This window comes from Hippichthys cyanospilos, chromosome 10 (genome assembly GCF_059441005.1).
Source record: "Hippichthys cyanospilos isolate Australia breed blue-spotted pipefish chromosome 10, RoL_Hcya_1.0, whole genome shotgun sequence".
Taxonomy (NCBI): Eukaryota; Metazoa; Chordata; class Actinopteri; order Syngnathiformes; family Syngnathidae; genus Hippichthys; species Hippichthys cyanospilos.
Genome location: NC_142378.1, coordinates 16,285,656 through 16,303,932, shown reverse-complemented (window position 1 = coordinate 16,303,932; position 18,277 = coordinate 16,285,656). Strand labels below are relative to the sequence as shown.

General features: G+C 38.1%; 2 protein-coding genes across 2 annotated transcripts; both read left to right on the top strand.

Annotated features, from left to right (window-relative positions):
* The first annotated feature begins 96 nt into the window (after window positions 1–96).
* On the top strand, window positions 97–7,971 carry ftsj3 (FtsJ RNA 2'-O-methyltransferase 3). Its single transcript, XM_088426679.1, has 21 exons — window positions 97–253; window positions 364–469; window positions 719–765; window positions 832–911; window positions 1,042–1,141; window positions 2,336–2,530; window positions 2,610–2,725; window positions 3,085–3,189; window positions 3,303–3,403; window positions 3,496–3,582; window positions 3,650–3,790; window positions 4,515–4,650; window positions 5,322–5,527; window positions 5,619–5,739; window positions 5,836–5,917; window positions 6,334–6,475; window positions 6,652–6,749; window positions 6,844–6,946; window positions 7,016–7,199; window positions 7,300–7,394; window positions 7,474–7,971. Exons 1-21 carry the CDS (start codon window positions 187–189, stop codon window positions 7,721–7,723), a joined length of 2,562 nt encoding a protein of 853 aa, XP_088282805.1. The 5' UTR covers window positions 97–186; the 3' UTR covers window positions 7,724–7,971.
* A 1,013-nt stretch (window positions 7,972–8,984) lies between these two features.
* On the top strand, window positions 8,985–16,364 carry tspan1 (tetraspanin 1). Its single transcript, XM_088426372.1, has 6 exons — window positions 8,985–9,041; window positions 10,560–10,766; window positions 12,655–12,729; window positions 13,400–13,498; window positions 14,853–14,936; window positions 16,305–16,364. The coding sequence occupies exons 1-6, from the start codon at window positions 8,985–8,987 to the stop codon at window positions 16,362–16,364; spliced, it is 582 nt and encodes a 193-aa protein (XP_088282498.1).
* Window positions 16,365–18,277: the final 1,913 nt, after the last annotated feature.

Here is an 18,277-nt window from a genome sequence, read left to right as displayed (position 1 = left end):
TGCAGCCAGTGGGTATCGCTATTGTGCACCAGTGCGGCTAATCGGCAGCAGACGAAGAAACGCGTGACGTATAATGTATGCGCATTATTCCTTACACGTGTTTTCAACATAAACTAGGAATTTGTATTCTTGGAAGTGTACTGTAGTTGTGTTTGATTCAATCGTAAAACCGCAACCAGCATAGCTATGGGGAAAAAGCTAAAAGTTGGAAAGACCAGGAAAGATAAATTCTACCACTTAGCCAAAGAAACAGGTAGGAAAGCGAGCCTACATAAATATTTCATTTTAACTAAGCAATGCTAGCCAGTACCGAGAATTCATCTTGTCATGTTACTCAATTCTTTATTGTCGTGTCCTTCACAGGTTATCGGTCTCGTTCGTCTTTCAAACTCATCCAGCTTAACCGTAAATACCAGTTCTTGCAGAAGGCAAGAGCTTTGGTCGACTTGTGCGCAGCTCCTGGAGGATGGTTAGTCCCCTGTCCACATTCATGAATCATAATGAACACAAGTTATCATTTTTAGATTAGGGATTTAAACTGTTTATTTGTCATCTGCCAGTTAAATGCTAACTTTACTGGTCGCCCGCCACTTATTAAAATGAACAATAAACACATTAAGTTAATGGAGCTCAAGGCATTATACACAACAAGAGTTAAAAAAGATAAATGTGTTTAATTAATTGACTGGATTTGCCCCAATGACACTTCTCATTGCAGGTTGCAAGTGGCGTCAAAATTTATGCCCGTTTCGAGCCTTGTTATTGGTGAGTGTACTTGTACTCTGACCCAGTAAATCAGAATGGTTTTAATTGTATACATACCTTTTGCAGGTGTTGACCTAGTACCCATCAAGCCCATCCCTAATGTAGTGACCCTTCAAGAAGACATCACTACAGAGAAATGCAGACAGGTAAGCTCCCATATAGAAAAATAAAATACTTTCACTCATGTTCTCTATACAAGATTTAAACTTTCATGTCACTTCTATTTGTTGTAAATTTGCTCCTCATTTAATGGATAATTTGATGCTGTACTTGCAGGCCCTAAGAAAGGAACTGCAGACTTGGAAAGTTGACGTTGTGCTAAATGATGGTGCCCCAAATGTAGGAGCCAACTGGCAGCATGATGCTTTCTCACAAGGTATGTGACACTTTTCTAAATCAAGAGCATTGGACAAATTACTATGAAAGCTATTAAGAGTAGTTGCCAGTCACTTTCTCAGAAGAAATTGAATTGATTGAACTCCTCTAGTTTATAGTAAGTACTTTTAGATATGAATTATACTTCATTATTAACATTCTTAAACACAACTATGTTAATGTTTGTTTTTGTGATATTATCCCAGCGGTTCTCAACCTTTCTGCCAAGTACCCCTTAACCAGTACAAAGCATTTTTGGATAAAAAAAAAAAAAAAAAAGACAGTACAGGGTGCTATGCCATTTTGTGTGATTGAAACTTTCACCTGTCACCTGCAGGGACATCCTTATGTCTTATTCCTTTCACGATCTCCAGAATATACTGTTACACCATTTGCTTTATTCCTGATTTGTCTGCTGAAAACGATGTCACTAAAGACTGTGCGTCCATGTAAAACTTCCCAAAATAAATACATTGAGCAAAGGAATCACTACAAACACCAGTTAGCAATACATGCCTCCTATTACCGTATTTTACACACTATAAGGCGCACCTAAAAGCCTTAAGTTTTTTTAAAAAGCTGATGGTGCACCTTATAATCAGGTGCACCTTATATGTGGATCGATATTGAGATTGGGATTCGTAGATGCAGAATGAACTAATCAAGTAAGCATTACCTGTTTCTTTTGTGTGTTTACTGTTGAACAAGGTTGTCATTTTGACTGAGTTATTATGCTTTTGAAAGTTTAGAGTTATTATTTGAGTTACTATTGTTATTACTTTGAGTATTACTATATTGTGATTGAAAAAGTTTTAAAATGTCATTAATTGAGGGTGCGCCCTATAATCCGGTGCGCCCTTTAATATGGAAAAAGTTTTAAAATGTCGTTAATTGAGGGTAATCCAGTGCGCCTTATAGTGCAGAAAATACGGTAATTTGCTCTTCATTTGAAAAGAAATATTTTTATCAAGGCCTTTCAAAGCATTGTTTGATTTCCTGATATATGCAGAAACAATTTTAAACACTCACATAAACCCTTAGATGCCTTCATATATCCCCATTTGAAAACCACTGCCGTTAAGTGTATGAATGTGGCGACCTCGGGATTCCTCCTTAATTATTTTTCAGATATGTAAATTAAGTTAATTGACTGTTAGCCAACCTGCCAAATCATGTTTGTTTCTTTGACTACCAGCCCACCTAACCCTCATGGCCTTGAAGCTGGCTGCTGAGTTCTTGACGAAAGGGGGCACTTTTGTCACCAAGGTGTTCCGCTCTAAGGATTACCAGCCTCTGCTCTGGATCTTCCAGCAGTTCTTCAAGAAGGTTCAAGCCACCAAGCCCCAAGCATCCAGGAATGAGTCCGCTGAGATATTTGTTATTTGCCAGGGTCAGCAACTAATTTGGATGCAACACAATAATGTCTGCATTTTTAATGGTGAACTAATGAGTTTACCATTTCTAAACAGGTTTTTTAGCTCCAGACAAAATTGATGCCAAGTTCTTTGATCCCAAATATGCATTCAAAGAGGTGGATGTGCAGGTCAAAACTGTGAAAGAACTGGTCCCAGACAAGAAGCCCAAGGTACAGTATGTGTGGGCCAATTCGGTACAACAAGAATTTATGCAGTCTACACAGAATGACTTATAAGTGTGTATGTGCACATCTTTTTTTTTTTCGTTTAAAGCTTTTATTTGCATGCAAATATTTGTGTTTTTAGCGCCACAAGCAGTGGCTTGGCGGTTCAAGAGGTATTATTCGAGGCCAAACTGTTTATTTCTGTTTTAGTCAAACTTTACTGTAAAACTAAACACAATCGAGAATTCTACCTGTATTTGTATTTGAAAGGACCACATAGCGATATGTATGTTTAGGTAGTTAACAAACAAGTCTAATGACTTTAGAGGTCTTCTACTGACCCAAATGTCGTCCTTGTTCCTCAGGCGGAGGGCTACACTGATGGCGACCTGACACTATTCCACAGTTACACTGTTACAGCTTTTATCAAAGCTGAAAACCCTGTGGACTTTTTGGGCAAAGCCAGTGAGGTAAGAAGTCAAGCTATACAGTTTCTATTTAGCTGTATAGATTGATTATTTTACATGCACTGAAAATCACTGTTAATTCTATAGAAAACATTTCATTCTGTTGTATATTTTAGATCACCTTTGACAACCCAATGCTGGAGACTCATAGTTCCACTACTGATGAGATAAAGGAGTGTTGTCGTGACATTAAAGTTCTGGGCCGCAAAGAACTCCGGTAAAACCCGGTGCTGGTCTTTACAAATTTAAAGGTTACCACCAACGACTTGCATGTAATGTGACATTTGCTCTCTTATTTTTCAAACATAGCATGTTGCTGAACTGGAGGACCAAGCTGAGGCGATACCTGGCCAAGACATTGAAGGACGAGGCCAAAAAACCAAACCAGGAAATCAGGTACAAGCTGCTGTGTGATGCACCTTCCTGTTTCATTCAGTGCCAATCATCTTTTGCCCCTCTTTAGTTTAAGTTCTGAGGAGGAGGGGGATGCTGATGAGCCGAAGAAGAAGAAAGAGAAAAAAGACGAAGAGGAGGGTGATGAAGAAGAAGAAATGGACAAAAAATTGGCCGAGCTGAAGTCAGAGGAGGTGGCTGATCTCAAGAGGTATGACCTTCCAAAACCAACGATTCTGAGGGCAAACTTCACAATAAAAGCCAATTCGGGCGTTGATATCCATTTTATGTGCATCCCTTATTGGGGCTGCGGGACAATATTAGCTTCATTAGAAAGTTGAGAACTTCTCAACAGTCAGGCTGTTCTATTCAAGAATATAAACTGTCACTGTAGTAAACAATCTAGAGTGACTCTGCTTTAGCTATTAAAATTAAGGAGGGCAGACAAGCCAAAACGTGCCCAACCTTCTAACTCTGCTCGTCAAGAAAAAGTAGCAGCAGAAGATGAGAACTAAAGTAAAGTGTTTGGCCTTGTTATAGCAAACAAGCAGCTCCGGTCTCAGGTTTACTCACGGGATTTGTTGAAGCATTGTCTATGAATGATTTCAAAGACATTATTACATTTGAAATGTAAGTATAACATAATTTAGGTGTAAACCAAATAGTAGTGTTTCTTGACCTTAAATGGTAATTGCTACCATGCTAATGCTACTTGCAAACCATTTAGCACAAACAAATGTTGTTGGTGTCTTTTAATTCGTATGTATAAAGAATATAATAAATCGAGTATTTCCATCCGCTAACTTCAACTCAGATTCAACAAATTTCCATGTTTAGGTTTGGGAACACTGTATGGGCAAGTAACTTATCCCCCTTCACTCAAAGAAGCATTGAATTCCATTATATTGGACACTTTTGTGTATTTGTGTTGCCAGGAAGAAAAGAAAGCTGCTGAAAGAGCGCAGAAAGCAGCGGGAGCGGGTGGAGCTGAAGATGGATCTGCCAGGTGTCTCCATTGCTGACAACAATGACGTCTGCTTGTTCTCACTTACCTCGATCAAGAAAAAACAGGTCAAGGCTATAGACCTTGCACACACACAATTGCTACTTGCACAATAAGGTGGATACTAGGGGTGGGAATCTTTGACATTCTAATGATTCGATTCATTTCCAATGTTGGGGTCTTTGATTCAGAATAGATTGTTGATTCAAAACCTTTCGGTTTGATAAAATTCTAAATTCTTCTTTGATCTATAGATGTGCAAAAAATCATACTACATTCTGCTTTGCAAGACAGAATAACAAAGGCAAAGTGTCTTTTTTATTTTTGGTCTTTACGTTTATTCAGTTTTGATTTGTGAGGAATGTTGTTTTTCCCACAAAAATGGCGTGTGGACAACTGCTACACTTTGAGGCTAGCCGTAAATTGTATAGCTTTTATAGTATAAAATAAGATTAAACAACAATACAACGAACAAGATCAATTGTCATTTCACAGGAAATGCAGTAACAAAATATGCAAAAAAAACTGTTGCCCAAATGAAAAGTATTATTTCTCAGTACATTTATGACAAATGACCAATCATATTGAATGAGAATTCCTATTCTTAGGTGAATCACCCCTAGTGGATTCCATTATCTTGTACAATCAGTGTTGCAGCTGCTTGGTGTACACAAACAAGACTTTATGGGTGGTTAACTTTATTTTTATTTTGGCATTCTTTATTCCTTCCACCTATCAGGTGCTGGCTGATCTTTCCAAGGGGGACATGCAGGCAGCAGACTCTCTAGTGGAAGGGGAGGGCGACTTCCACTTGTCTGATGATGATGAGGAGGAGGAAGAAGACCAAGATGATAACATGTCCCTGGCCTCTGACTTGGATGATGATGACCTGGAGGAGGTGGAACACAGGCAGAAAGAGATGGACAAGAAGAAGAAGAAAAAGAAGTGAGAGACAAATGGAACGCTCCTGCACTACCTGCCTGTTTTACCTTAAAAAAATCCGACTTCCACTAATGCGTACTCTGCCTGTCTTCAGAGTGACGTTCACCGAGGAAGAGGATGTGGATGACGATGAAGAAGAGGAAGGTGGCTTATTAGTGGAACTTGAAGGAAAAGATGAGAAGAGCGAGCGTGAAACCAACCTATGGTTCAGCAAGGTTTCTCAATGTGTTTTTACAACAGCACAATCAAAATGTTTTTGCTTGTCCCTTTCCACCTGTCTAAGTTATTTGTGTGAATTGCTATTTTTATAGGACATTTTTTCTGAGATTGAGCTGGAAGGAGATGCTGAAAGTGAGCTCAGACAGACGCAGTGGCTCCAAAACCAGCAACCAGGTAAAGATAGCAAAGTGCTGTTACAATTAGCAAAAATGGTTCCTATTTAGCCATATTTAATCTGTATAAACACCAGCAAAACACCTTTTTAGAATAGTTGAGACAGACAACTTTGTTTATGCACATTTTTAAATAGTGCGAGTACTCGACTATATATATATATATATATATATAATATATATAATATATATACACACACTCACACACACCTACAGAAATTACATTTAAATGGCTGTATGCCTTTACTTTTACTATTACTATTACTATTTACTATTACTCGCCCAGCCATGTTTTTCCTGTAAAATGTAAACGTAAGACTTTCCAAAATGAAGGCCCTTAATTAAAAACGTTATGAGTCTTCAACCTGGTAAATGCATTCTTTACTGTTTTTATTTTATTTATTTATTTATTTTCAGGAAAAGGCAAAAAGAGGAAAGCTGAGAAAGCAGAGGAAAATGAGGAGCCTGCTCCAACTGTACGGGAAGAGGCAGAGGCAGGACCTTCAAAGGAAGCTATGGAAGAAGGCGACAGCGACTCAGATGATAGCGATGACGAAGAGTAATTCACTTTCTTACAATTTTATAAATCGCTCTAGCTATTGATTAATATTTGTGTGTGTGTGTGTGTGTATATATAGGTACTTAAATTCAAAAGTACAAAAATAGCAGTTGTCATAGAAGAATGAGTCAAGGCATGAAGATACTTATTCACAACACATCGCCTGCTCCTTCTAGATTTATTACCAAGTTAAAACAGGCCAATGGTGGCGCTGGGAAAGTACAAGGGGATGGTGATGACAATGACTTCCAGGTCGTTCCAGTAGAGAGCATAAGTGAGTACATTTTGGCCATACAAAACGTGCGAAACAATGGGATTGAGATGAAACAGTACCAACGTGCATGTGTTGTTGTGCTGTGCTCGCTAAGGTAAGAAAGCCCGCATCCTGGATGCTGAAGGCCTCGCCCTCGGCTGCCAGATTGCCACATCCAAGAAGAAGGCCAGAGACCTGGTGGACAACTCATTCCACAGGTGTGCGTCAAGACTGAGCGCCGTGATGAGAGGATCAAGGGGGGGAACAAAACTTTTATGCGTTTGCAGGTTCGCTTCATCTGACCAGCCTTGGGAAGTACCTGAGTGGTTCCTGAATGATGAGAACAAACACAGGAAGAAGCCGGTGCCAGTCACCAAGGAGATGGTCGAGGAGTATAAACAGAAGTGGAAGGAGATCAATGCCCGGCCAATTAAGAGAGTCGCTGAAGCCAAGGCCAGGAAGAAAAGGAGGGTAAGATCATTGAATTAGTCCTTTGACATGGCAGCAGTGTTTTGTTTTGTTTTTCTTTTGTTTCTGGGGAGAAAAAAAAGATCTGTGTGTTCCTCGCTAGATGTTGAAGAAAATGGAGCAAGCTAAGAAGAAAGCAGAGGCGGTTGTGAACACAGTGGACATTTCTGAGAGGGAGAAGATGGCTCAGCTAAAAAGGTTTGGTTTCTCACCACAAAGGAAAATGCAACAATGCCCATTTGGCTCATGAGATTCTCATTGTTTTTAATTCTATCAGTATTTACAAGAAAGCCGGCGTGGGAAAAGAGAAGCGAGAAGTGACGTACGTCATTGCCAAAAAGGGAGCCGGGAGGAAAGTGAGGCGGCCTGCTGGCGTCAAAGGCGTCTTCAAAGTGGTGGACGGTCGCATGAAGAAAGACGTCCGTGCGATGCAAAGGAAGGAACAGAAATCAAAGGGCGTTAAAGGAAAAGGAAGACAGGCAAAGGGTGGCAAAAAAGGAGGGAAGACTAGTAAAGGGCGAAAATGAAAACGGGTCCATCTGTAGTATGGTTTCAATTTTATTGAAAAAGTCTTCTGTCAAATGCTACCATTTTTCTTTGGAGGACTTGTTAGTGCTTTTGGCAGTACTAAAACTTAAAATCATGCGTGTGTCTTCCTAAGAACAGACCGGTTCGTCCAGACCCCCAAATACAGAAAGCGGTAGAGGCCTATCAGCGTCATTCATTTTTGTAAATAAGAGAGATACATTTTTACAATAAATTTGTTCTGATGTTATTTTTGGCTGCTGAGGTTTGTACAACTTATGATGAACTCCTTGACACTTTTGCCGCGCATAACAGTGAATAGGAGGAGCCTCAACTTAAAGTAAGCTTTCATACCTCTGGAGACTTAAATGATATTTTAACAGGGTTTTTGCAGGTATTCTTTGTACATATATAGTTAAATTCTTTGAAACTTGTGATAAGAACTGAACGTTTTCCAAATGAAGAGCAAATTATTTGGAACAGCAATCCACTTGTTTTAACTCCCTTGCAAAACATTGTATGCCTTTCTGTTTTTAGTATTTAAAGGCATTGTCAGAAATAAAACAACTTGCGACACCTCGACAAATGCTGATCCAAAATGATGAATTACCCCCCCCCCCCCCCCCATCATGGGTTCTTGGCTTTAAAAAAAATGTGCACCACTGCTGTAGTGGGAAAGAAAAAGGTAAGTAGAATTGTTAAAAAAAAAAAAAAAAAAGTGTACCACACTACTGTAGTGCTTGTTGGGAATGAAGACGTCAGGGTGTTTTATATGGCTTTTTATTTGATATCAAACCCAGCTGGTGCTCATCAAAAACTTGTGTCACGATGATCAAATGCTATAAATCTATGCTTACATGTTCCTATCGGGGGAAATTCTCTTCAACTAAACATGAAGCTAACCCTCATTTGCATTTGCATCCACTTCAACCACTCCCGAACGCTTAATACTATTGTCACGAGCCAACTCCAGGAAAAGCTCTTAGGTCAAACGAAGACAATAGCACGCTCCACATCATATGGGTATATTGTATATGAGCAAAAAGAAAAAGTGTACATTTATCTAGTTTATCATTATTATTTTCATGCTCTTCTTAACTTGAAACAGTTCTAGTCTGACTAGAAAGGTAAGTCGAAATACATAACAATGTTACGTGCCTTTTCCTTACCAGGACTTTTCCTCAACTGCTCGGCTGTGAAAAAATATGACTGATTTTCAAGATGAAAAATGCTTTAATTCTTTTCTCTGTAATAATAGAATAAATGGGTTGCTTCACTTTTGCCAAAATGATTATGGTCCTCTTCAACTTGCTTACCTTGGTAAGTACAGTATACTTGTATGACTGTTTTTGTTACAAGCATGTGATCAGGCTTTTAAGGCAAATGAATGTTCTTTTCAGGGCAAGGCGAGTAAACCTTATATACTGTACAGCTGCTATAGAAATGAGTCAAATGCTACATTTTTTTTTAAATCACAATAATTATTGTGATTGAGAAAAAGATGCAATATTTTTCTTTATCCAGGTTAAACTGTTTAAGATACTGGTGTTCCTGTGTTAATAGTTCAGATCAAGTTACATGTATTGTTTATTTATAAATGATTCAGTTGGTCAAAACATTTTCCAGTTTAAATGAGAATTGACATTTTTATCATTTCAAGCACTTAGATGCACTAAAAGTCAAGTAAACATTTGCTGAAATTCCAATCCAATCCAACTTTGTTGTTAAGCACTTTAAAACAACCACAGCTGACCAAAGTGATGTACAGAAAAATAAAAACATCGTAAAAACAGACACGGCAGCTCAAAGACAAAAACGCTAAATCTGATAAGACAAAATGAGTAAAGGTCAAAAATAGAATAAAATGAAGGATAACAAGAATGAAATAGCAACTAAAAACGATAGGGATAAAAGAATAAAGGAATAAAATGAAATAAAAGTCCAGTCTTACGAAGTGTTAAATTCAATTTATATTGCTTTTTTTCCTAATGTTGAAAAGGATCCGATTTTAGGTATGCTGAGCAGGTATTTACAAAAAAGTGTTGAAGGTTTTTAGAAAATGATGTCATAGTCACCACACGAGTGTGTGTGTGTTGGGGGAGCATAATATTACAAAATCAATTTCATTTTGGTCGATAAAATGAATTATTTCCTCCTCTTAACATTTACAATAATCTAGTGGAAGGTTATCCATCTTAATGATTACAAGTTTGAAAAAAAAACGTAAAAAATCCAGTTTAATGAACAACTTCTGCACAGTCTGGTGAGATTCGGCAATGACATTATTTTTCTGCTCTATTTGATGATGCAAGCCATTTTTCAGCTCCCTGAAAAGTGATGATCTGGGAAATGTGAAGATTTCACCAGACAGACATGTGCAAATGTACTAGAGTCCAAACTAACGATTAAAAATGACAAGGCAATTAAAAAAAGCAAAGGGAGGGTGTAAAAAAAAAAAAAAAATGGTTACAGCTATTACAAATAAATTATAGTGTAGAGATGGGTTACAGTTGTGAGTTCCAGGGCCATTGTCCATCTAAAAAAAAAAAAAAACCCAAATATTTTGCCACATCACCTTCAAAAGAATTCATGTAAAAATATAAACAATATATGGTATTGCTTCCTTGACCGATTATAGCATAATAGCGTAAAATACTAAAGAGGCCCTTGTATCTTTCCATTGTTCTATATGTGGCCCCTGAACAAAATCATTTCAACACTCCTGTACTAGATGATCAAATACTTTTGCTGTCAATTGCGCTTATGTGCTATTTTGGTCCTTCTGGTGATGCCGAAGAGTTCCACACGAGGACCACAAAAGGGCTTCTTTTCCTGCAGGTGGGTGGCCTGACCCTGATGGCGATCGGAATCTGGCCAAGTGTAGATTGGTCCTCCTACCTCTACATCCTGGGACCTTTCTCCAGACAAGGCATAGAACATGTCAATGTGGGATATTTCTGCATTGCCATCGGAGCCTTACTAGCACTGCTGGGGCTCTTGGGCACCTGTGGAGCTCGTAGTGAGAGCAAATGTCTTCTGCTCATGGTAAGTGGAACAACCACACTCAGAAATGTAGCTCTCTCTCTCCATGTTTATTTTTGTGGTTTGAAGTTGTTTTATTTTTTTGTTTTTTTTTGTGTGAAAAATTCACTGATAACAAGAAACAATCACTGTAGAAACGCTGAATGAAAACTTGTGGAAGCATGTGGAATGCTTTGGAATATAATCGGAAGAGTTTGAATTGTATAGAATGATAATGAACAATTTGAAATTACGTGGAGAGAAAGTGAACCATATGGAGTTACAGTATATGTAAAGTTTGTTTTGCTTGTACTGTATTTCGAAGATTAGGGAAAGCAAAGAGTGCAGGAATGAAATGAAAATGAAACAACAAAAAGATTGTAATTTTTTTTTTAATTCTTAAAAAAATGGTGGGAATTACCTGAATGGTTTAAAGTTTGAATTGGTAAAAACAAGAGAGAAAAACCCCCGAAAAAATTGAAATTTCGACTTGAAATCTTAAAAACAAAACTGCGGTAAGGAGGAGCTGAGAAGTTCAAAGATGGAATATGTAATTTTGACGTGGTCAAAAAAGTAAACATACTTTGATCTGAAATGTTGAACATGTCATGAATTAATGGGGATTTTTTAGGTACAAAATATTGAGTACCATAATTCCCCAAATGTGTATAAGACGCACCTTTAATTTTGGAGTCAAATTCCGGTATTTTCTCTTACCGAGTATAAGACGCACAATCACTTTGGCAACAATGTAAAAACTATGGCAAAACAGAATCAATCTCATCTTTTGTAAACTCTTTCTTTTCGTGCTCATATTCGTATGTTATATATTTTTTACACGTTACATGAAGTGTGTTTCAGATTTCCTACATTGTGAGTGGTCAGCGAACGCCTCACCAGGGTAGCGAATGCGCTCAATGCAACTTGATTTTGCTTTTCTTCGCGACGCAGCTCAAGTTCATTTTAACATAAATACCCGAAGTTGTGCAGCATCTGTGTTTCACCACTTTATGATTCTTGTCTATGGCAAAAGAAAACAATAAAGTCAAATGAATCAGCTCCAGACATATAACCTTTACATGATTTTAGTAATATTCCTGCCTGTGAACAAGGATGGACTTGTACGTTGGTTCAGTCTGCTCGCTTCTTTTATTGAGAATAATGCCGTAACAACCTCAGCTAACACGCGCTGCTGTTAGCAGCAACAGGCACTTTCTGCTAACAACCAACTGAAGTCCGCGCCCTCTTGTTCATCCTGTTAGGGTTAATATTAGAAGTAAGAATACGTCCCATTTAAAAATGCGCACCAGTTCATCAAAACTTGGCTTTTGTTGCTGACGGATCACTCTTCCTGAAATTAAGTTACCATTTATAGGACACACACATTTTGGCCATCATTTTCGGCAAAAAAATGTGAATGGAATGAGAAAAAAATAATATTCTGAAAGGCAGATGAGAAATGTAGAAGAATGGAAAACAGTGGAATAAGAAAAATGATACTGGTGTAAAAATGTGCACATTTTTGGTGAAAATTGAGGAGTTTTAGCTTTTTAGGAATTGTGGAAACGTTGAAAACTGACCGCAAGGAGAAGTGACTGTGCTGAACATTTAGAATTTCAAAGGGGAACAATTTTTTTTTTTGCAAATAAATAGGGATTTTTGAGGTGAAAATGTTGAATAGTATGAAAACTGCGAAAGTGAGGGATGAGAAAAATAATAGCCCTAGAAGCATGAATTTTTGTAATATTTTGGCGTTTGAATAGTTTGAGTGAATTTTGAGTGAAGAAATTTCAAAGAAATAGAAAATATGGAAATATGACGGAATATCCCACTGCAGTAGCGCAATGCGCGCAGTATGTGAAACAGTCATTAACTGTGACAGACTAACCGCTGTCTTCTCATCCTTCTGCAGTTTTTCTCCATCATTCTCATCATTTTCATTGCTGAGGTGGCAGCCGCGGTTGTCACTCTGGTTTATTCTTCATTTGTAAGTTCCACACGTCGCCATTTTCGCTCCCTCCTTCCTCACTTGGCTTCTTCTGTTTTGCCACCGTGCTTCTTCGGCCCATTTCCTTTGTCTCTTATCCCTCTCATCCCCTTCTAAATTTGAAAATACTCCTTAAAATGGCCACTGAGTCACTACCATTTTCTACTCCGTTTAAGTCTCAAAGGGACAAAATAGGTTGCTATTCTTTATTCTAACATATACCTCGCTAGAGCTTGGTGCGGAGTGATATTCCAAGAAAGAAAGTACAAAATTAAGATAAAACTGCATGTCAATCTGACGCATTTCAAATAACGGAGGACGAAAAGTTATGGATAGCTCTGCTCTGATAAAAAAAAAAAAAAAAAAAGTTGAATTTCCTCAATTTCATTTAGCCGAATGGTAACGCAACATATGCTCGTTGGTTTTCTTGGATAGAACGCAAGATAGCAGCAACATTGTTCAATAGAAATGATTTGTTCGCCAAGGTAAAAGATATGCACGTCAAGAGATTTGATGATTGGTTTAGCATTCAAAAGGACAAAGTCCTAGGTCAGGACTTAAATCCTGTGGACCATGCATATTTATGGCAATGGATCGCGGGAAGTATATTCAAGAAAATGATTTCAATATTTACTGTACAACTACCAATTTGTTTTTGTTTTCGATGCAGGCTGAGGTGATCCTCCGAGCGTGGGCTACTCCGGCTTTACTGAAGACTTACGGGAATAATGTTGTGGTCACTAAAGAGGGGAACACCACCATGACAGAGGTGAATTTGCTGTACTCACAAATAATCTTGGTTATATATTTAGATACTGCAAACACATTGTCCCATGTCTCTGGGCCATAAGCTTTGTAATTGTAAAAAAAAACCAAAACATGTATATTCTCCCGTATGCTTAACCCTTGTGCGGCATTTTGTCCCATGCTTTGAGCTATACATCAAAGGGATTTCAACTCATAGGGAAAATATCGAAAGAAAACACTAGGGAGCTGAAATTTCACCCAGATGGTGACAACACATCAAATTTCAAATGACACGTATCACACCTCTGCTGGCACGCACACACTATTTGGTCTGTGCAGATCTTCCCCTTCAATTTAAATGAACAGTTGAATTGAATGAATATTGGCAAATATATGTGTCTGTGTGTTTTTTTTTACAAACATAGTGAGGACGTTTTGCACATGTGAGGATGTTTAGGCCGTCCTCACAAGTTCAGACCTCTTTTTGAGGGTCAAAACTTGCTTTTCGGGTTGTAGGTTTGAATTGTATTATTGATAAGGTTAGGGTAAGTGTAAGGGTGAGGCAATTTGTTGTAATGGTTAAGGTTAGGGCCTAGGAAATACATTACATCAATTGATGTCCCCGCAAGTATCGCTTCATCGTGGGTTTTATAATTTGCTAACAAGAATACATCCAGAATTCAGTTTTTTTTTTTAAAGTAGCTCGACCGCAGCTACTTTAGGGCTTTGGGGAGCTGGCCTTGCTAAAGTGACCTGTTGGTTATTTGCCCTGACTCAGAAAATAGTTTTGGAAAAACTCAGTAGAAGTTGAGTTTCTTCCCCCACCTGCTGACATCCATGCGTGCCATTGCTCTCACATTTTTTTGTCTTGAACGGACAAGTCAAGCCGTCTTTTCCCCTTCATAATGCGTCAAAGTCCACCAAAAAAAAGAGCCTCCTTGTTGACCACAGAGGCAACTCGGCGGCGCATGACTAAAGGGCATTTTTGCGATGTTCTGTGCAAATGCTCTAAAACGAATGCATACTCTTTTAAATTAGAGGTATACATGGTCTGTCTTTTTAAGCATCGTAAATGACATTTTGAATTAGTTATTCACAGCAATGTGGTTAAAAATGACCTGTTTCGAGCTATGTGGTTATAAGTTGACACCCCCCTCCTCCCCCAATATAGGGGTTGAAAATGAGAAGAAAAAAAAAAACTCAACATGTACTAGGAGAAATATGATATTGAGAGGAGTTCTGCTGTTATTAACTGTTGGGGGATGTGTGACTTGTCATTAGGAAGACTTCAGATAAGAGGAAGGAATTTGTCATTATGTGCATTTCACTCAAACTGCTGCTTGATTTTAATATAATACGCTGGCTTTCTTTCTTAGGCTTGTTTTGAACAAATCCTCGAGTCCCTAAAAGAGCATGCAAACATTGTTGGTGGAATTGCAGCTGGAATTGGTATCTTTCAGGTAAATATGAATATTTAACGACACGTTACAATAAGGTAACTCAAAATGGATTATGGAATAATAAATAGTAGGCAAGGGACGAGATACAAATCCGACAAGACGACATATCTCACAAGATTGAGTCCACGAGAACGAGACCTGAGATCTTTGCAAAATTTTCAAAATAAAAAAAATGCTAATATAAATTTTCCTATTTCAAATTTATTTTTATCGAGCAGGCTGCAATTAACAATCCAAAGTTTTTCCAAATGCTGCTGCAATAACAAATGATGCAGCTGAGCTCTCTGAGAATAGTTGAACATGAACAAAATACTTCCTTCACACGCTGCTTCAAGAAAAGTTGCAGCTGTGTTCTTTCTTAGTCCGACAAGAACAAAATAAAAATAAATTGTTTAAAGTGCAAAACATTAAACAAATAAACATTAATGAAAACGGCAACTACAATAGTGATTTTACTTCTAGACACGACAACAAGCCATTCGTGGTCCATTTGGCTAATATTTAATGGTCATGTTCTTTTTTTAGAAATACAAGCATGATAGAACTACACCACCTGCTGTGGGAAATAGGCAAACGAGCAACTTATGTCGCAAACGCTCAGTGAAAGTAGCATAAACATTAAAAAAAAAAAAAGTAGCATAAACATGTTAGCCGCGTTAGCTATCTGCATTTACTACAGCTATACTGAGGCCAACAAACCAGAAAGTGCACGTGATTGGCTATGGCGGCCAAAGAGTATGAATCACTTCGAGAGGAGGCTACCGCTGCACGATGCAATTTGCCCGTCGAGGCAGACGACGCGGAACGGAAAAAAAGGACGGTTTCAAATAACAGTGACTTTGAAAATTACGATACATTGCCATTACGATTACCGGTTATCGCGGCTCGAGGGCGTGAATCAGCTGCCGAAATCCACTGCCTTCCATCCCTGTACATAGCAGTTTTGGTAGCTCTGACACTTGATGGGTCCAGTGGCGACGCAAAAGCGTTTGTTTATTGTTGCTTGCATGTTTGAAGGTGTTTTCGAAGAGCTGCCTAGCAATCAATGTGTTACCACCCATTTCCTCAATTGAAAAACCAAAACGTTGCCACACAGATAATTTAAGTAAACAAGAAATAAGAAAAGAAGGAACAAGAAATCTTGTGGCGTTTGATCTCGCGAGATCTCGTACTATTCCTAATAAATTGTTATGTAATAATAAATACAGTAGTTATGTGACCTACTGTATTAAAATACAATGTTTAGATTTCAACATTGTTTCGCGCCATCTTTGCAAAGGTTCATTTTGCATTTCCCATTAAAAGAGCTTTTTCGAAAACGATAACACCAACAAAGCGGATTCAACATTCAACATCTTATTTCCACAGATTGCTGCCTTGATACTGTCAATGTATTTGTACTGTGGCATGAACAAAAGCGAAACTTGAGATGGCAAAAAGGATAAACTTCAAGCAAATCAAATGGATCACTGGAAATTCATTTTTATTTTTTTTCTGATGTTTTTGTAATGTCGTTTTTAAGAATTTATAACCATCAATGGTCAATACAATTCAGCAATTGAAAGCTTGTAGTTTTTCCGATCTTCTTTATTGTCTGCTTCAGCTGATCACACTCAGAAAGATGAACACGAAAGGAACATCTAACAGCTACTGAAAAAATGCATCATGACATACAAGATGGAATATTTTCATTTTAATTTTCAGTTTAATCATTTTCAGTGCCAAAACATTTGTAAAAAATGGCAACCTGCATTTTGAAGGCAAAAATTAAATGTCAGTCTTGTGGCTCTATAACAATCATTTGACAAAAAACATTATCTACAAATCAAAAAACGTTTTCTGACCACAGTAACACTGATTAGAATGTCATAATACAAATTTACAAGTACTTCGTAAAGTGTTTCTTCTTTTTTCTCCACTTATTTCTAGCTACAGTGCCAACCATATGTAGTTGTTTAGAAAGATTTTTGTATTGTGTTTTGTCTCTTTCGAGGTCAATGAATTTGAATGATTGATTGAGTTTGTGTATTTATATAAGAAATAATTAAAGCCTGGACTGCAAAGCAACTGTCACAAAATGTGTTTGATTTTTTCCCCCCAAATTCCTGTCCGAATCATTTCATCAGTAGATTATCTGAAAATATCTGGTTTGTTCACTTCCTTTTACGGTAATTATGTTTGGCTTCCTCAACCTCAAAGGCTTCATATGTAAAGCGACATGCAAAAGAAAACACTGTGTGCAAATTCTGTGGTCTTCAACTCACTGAAACAGCAGGGACAATGTCAAAAAAGTCAAGTAGTGAAGATTGAAATGTTTGCGACAAGGGAATAGATATTCAGCAGTTTAATCATTAAATACAATTTTGACTGTCCTCTGCGGTTTGAATCAACCGCCCTCGCGTCTTCATTTATTTCCGGAGCTGTGATCTCACAGAAGCTTTGCAAAAAGGGATTTCACGGATATTTTGCAAGGTGTTAAACACCCTTTTATCATGAAATTTTGTGGTTTCTGCCAGCTCCTGTGTGTCAAAATTGTCTCCTCTTTGAATTTACAAGTGTTGTCAGCCATCGAGTATTCCATGTAGCGTGAGTGTGCAGTTTTGCTACGGATTAGGCGGCGCTAAGCTATTATAACATCCATGCATTTTCTGTAGCCACTTATCCTCACAAGGGTCGCAGGCTTGCTGGTGCCTATCCAAGCTGGCTTCTGCCAGTAGGCGGAGGGACACCCTAAACTGGTTGCCAGCCAAATGCAGGGCACACAGGGACGAAAAACACACCCAATCACACTTAAGGACAATTTAGTATGTCTAATACACCTGCCATGCACATTTTTGCAGTGTGGGAGGAAGCCGGAGTGCCCGGAAAGAACCCACGCGGGCTCGGGATTGAACTCGGGCCCCTAACTGTGAGGTGGATGTGTAGACCACTGTGTCACAGAGTCGCCCCGCGATTGTAACATCACTTCTGGTAATCCTAGCGGTGGATGCAGTAACTAGGTGTGCAATGATGCAAGCTTCAGGATGTTCAGTTAACACTCGGAATGCATAACTGAAACCTAGCTTTTAATATAACTATGGTTTACAACTTCCAAGAAATTAGATCTGTTTTACAAAATGTGTTCTTAAAAGTATTAATTGTATGTGAAAAACTATCAAATCCTTGTCCTTTTTTTACTCATGCATTTGTTGTTTTCAACTCCTGTAAAGTTTTTGTTAGGAGCATGGGGGATTGCCTTCAATGGCACTCAACACGAGTCTAAGGACAGTTTCAAGTTTATTCATTTTCAATATTTCTATCTCGTAATAACATACAAGAATGACATTTTAAAAAAAAAAGAT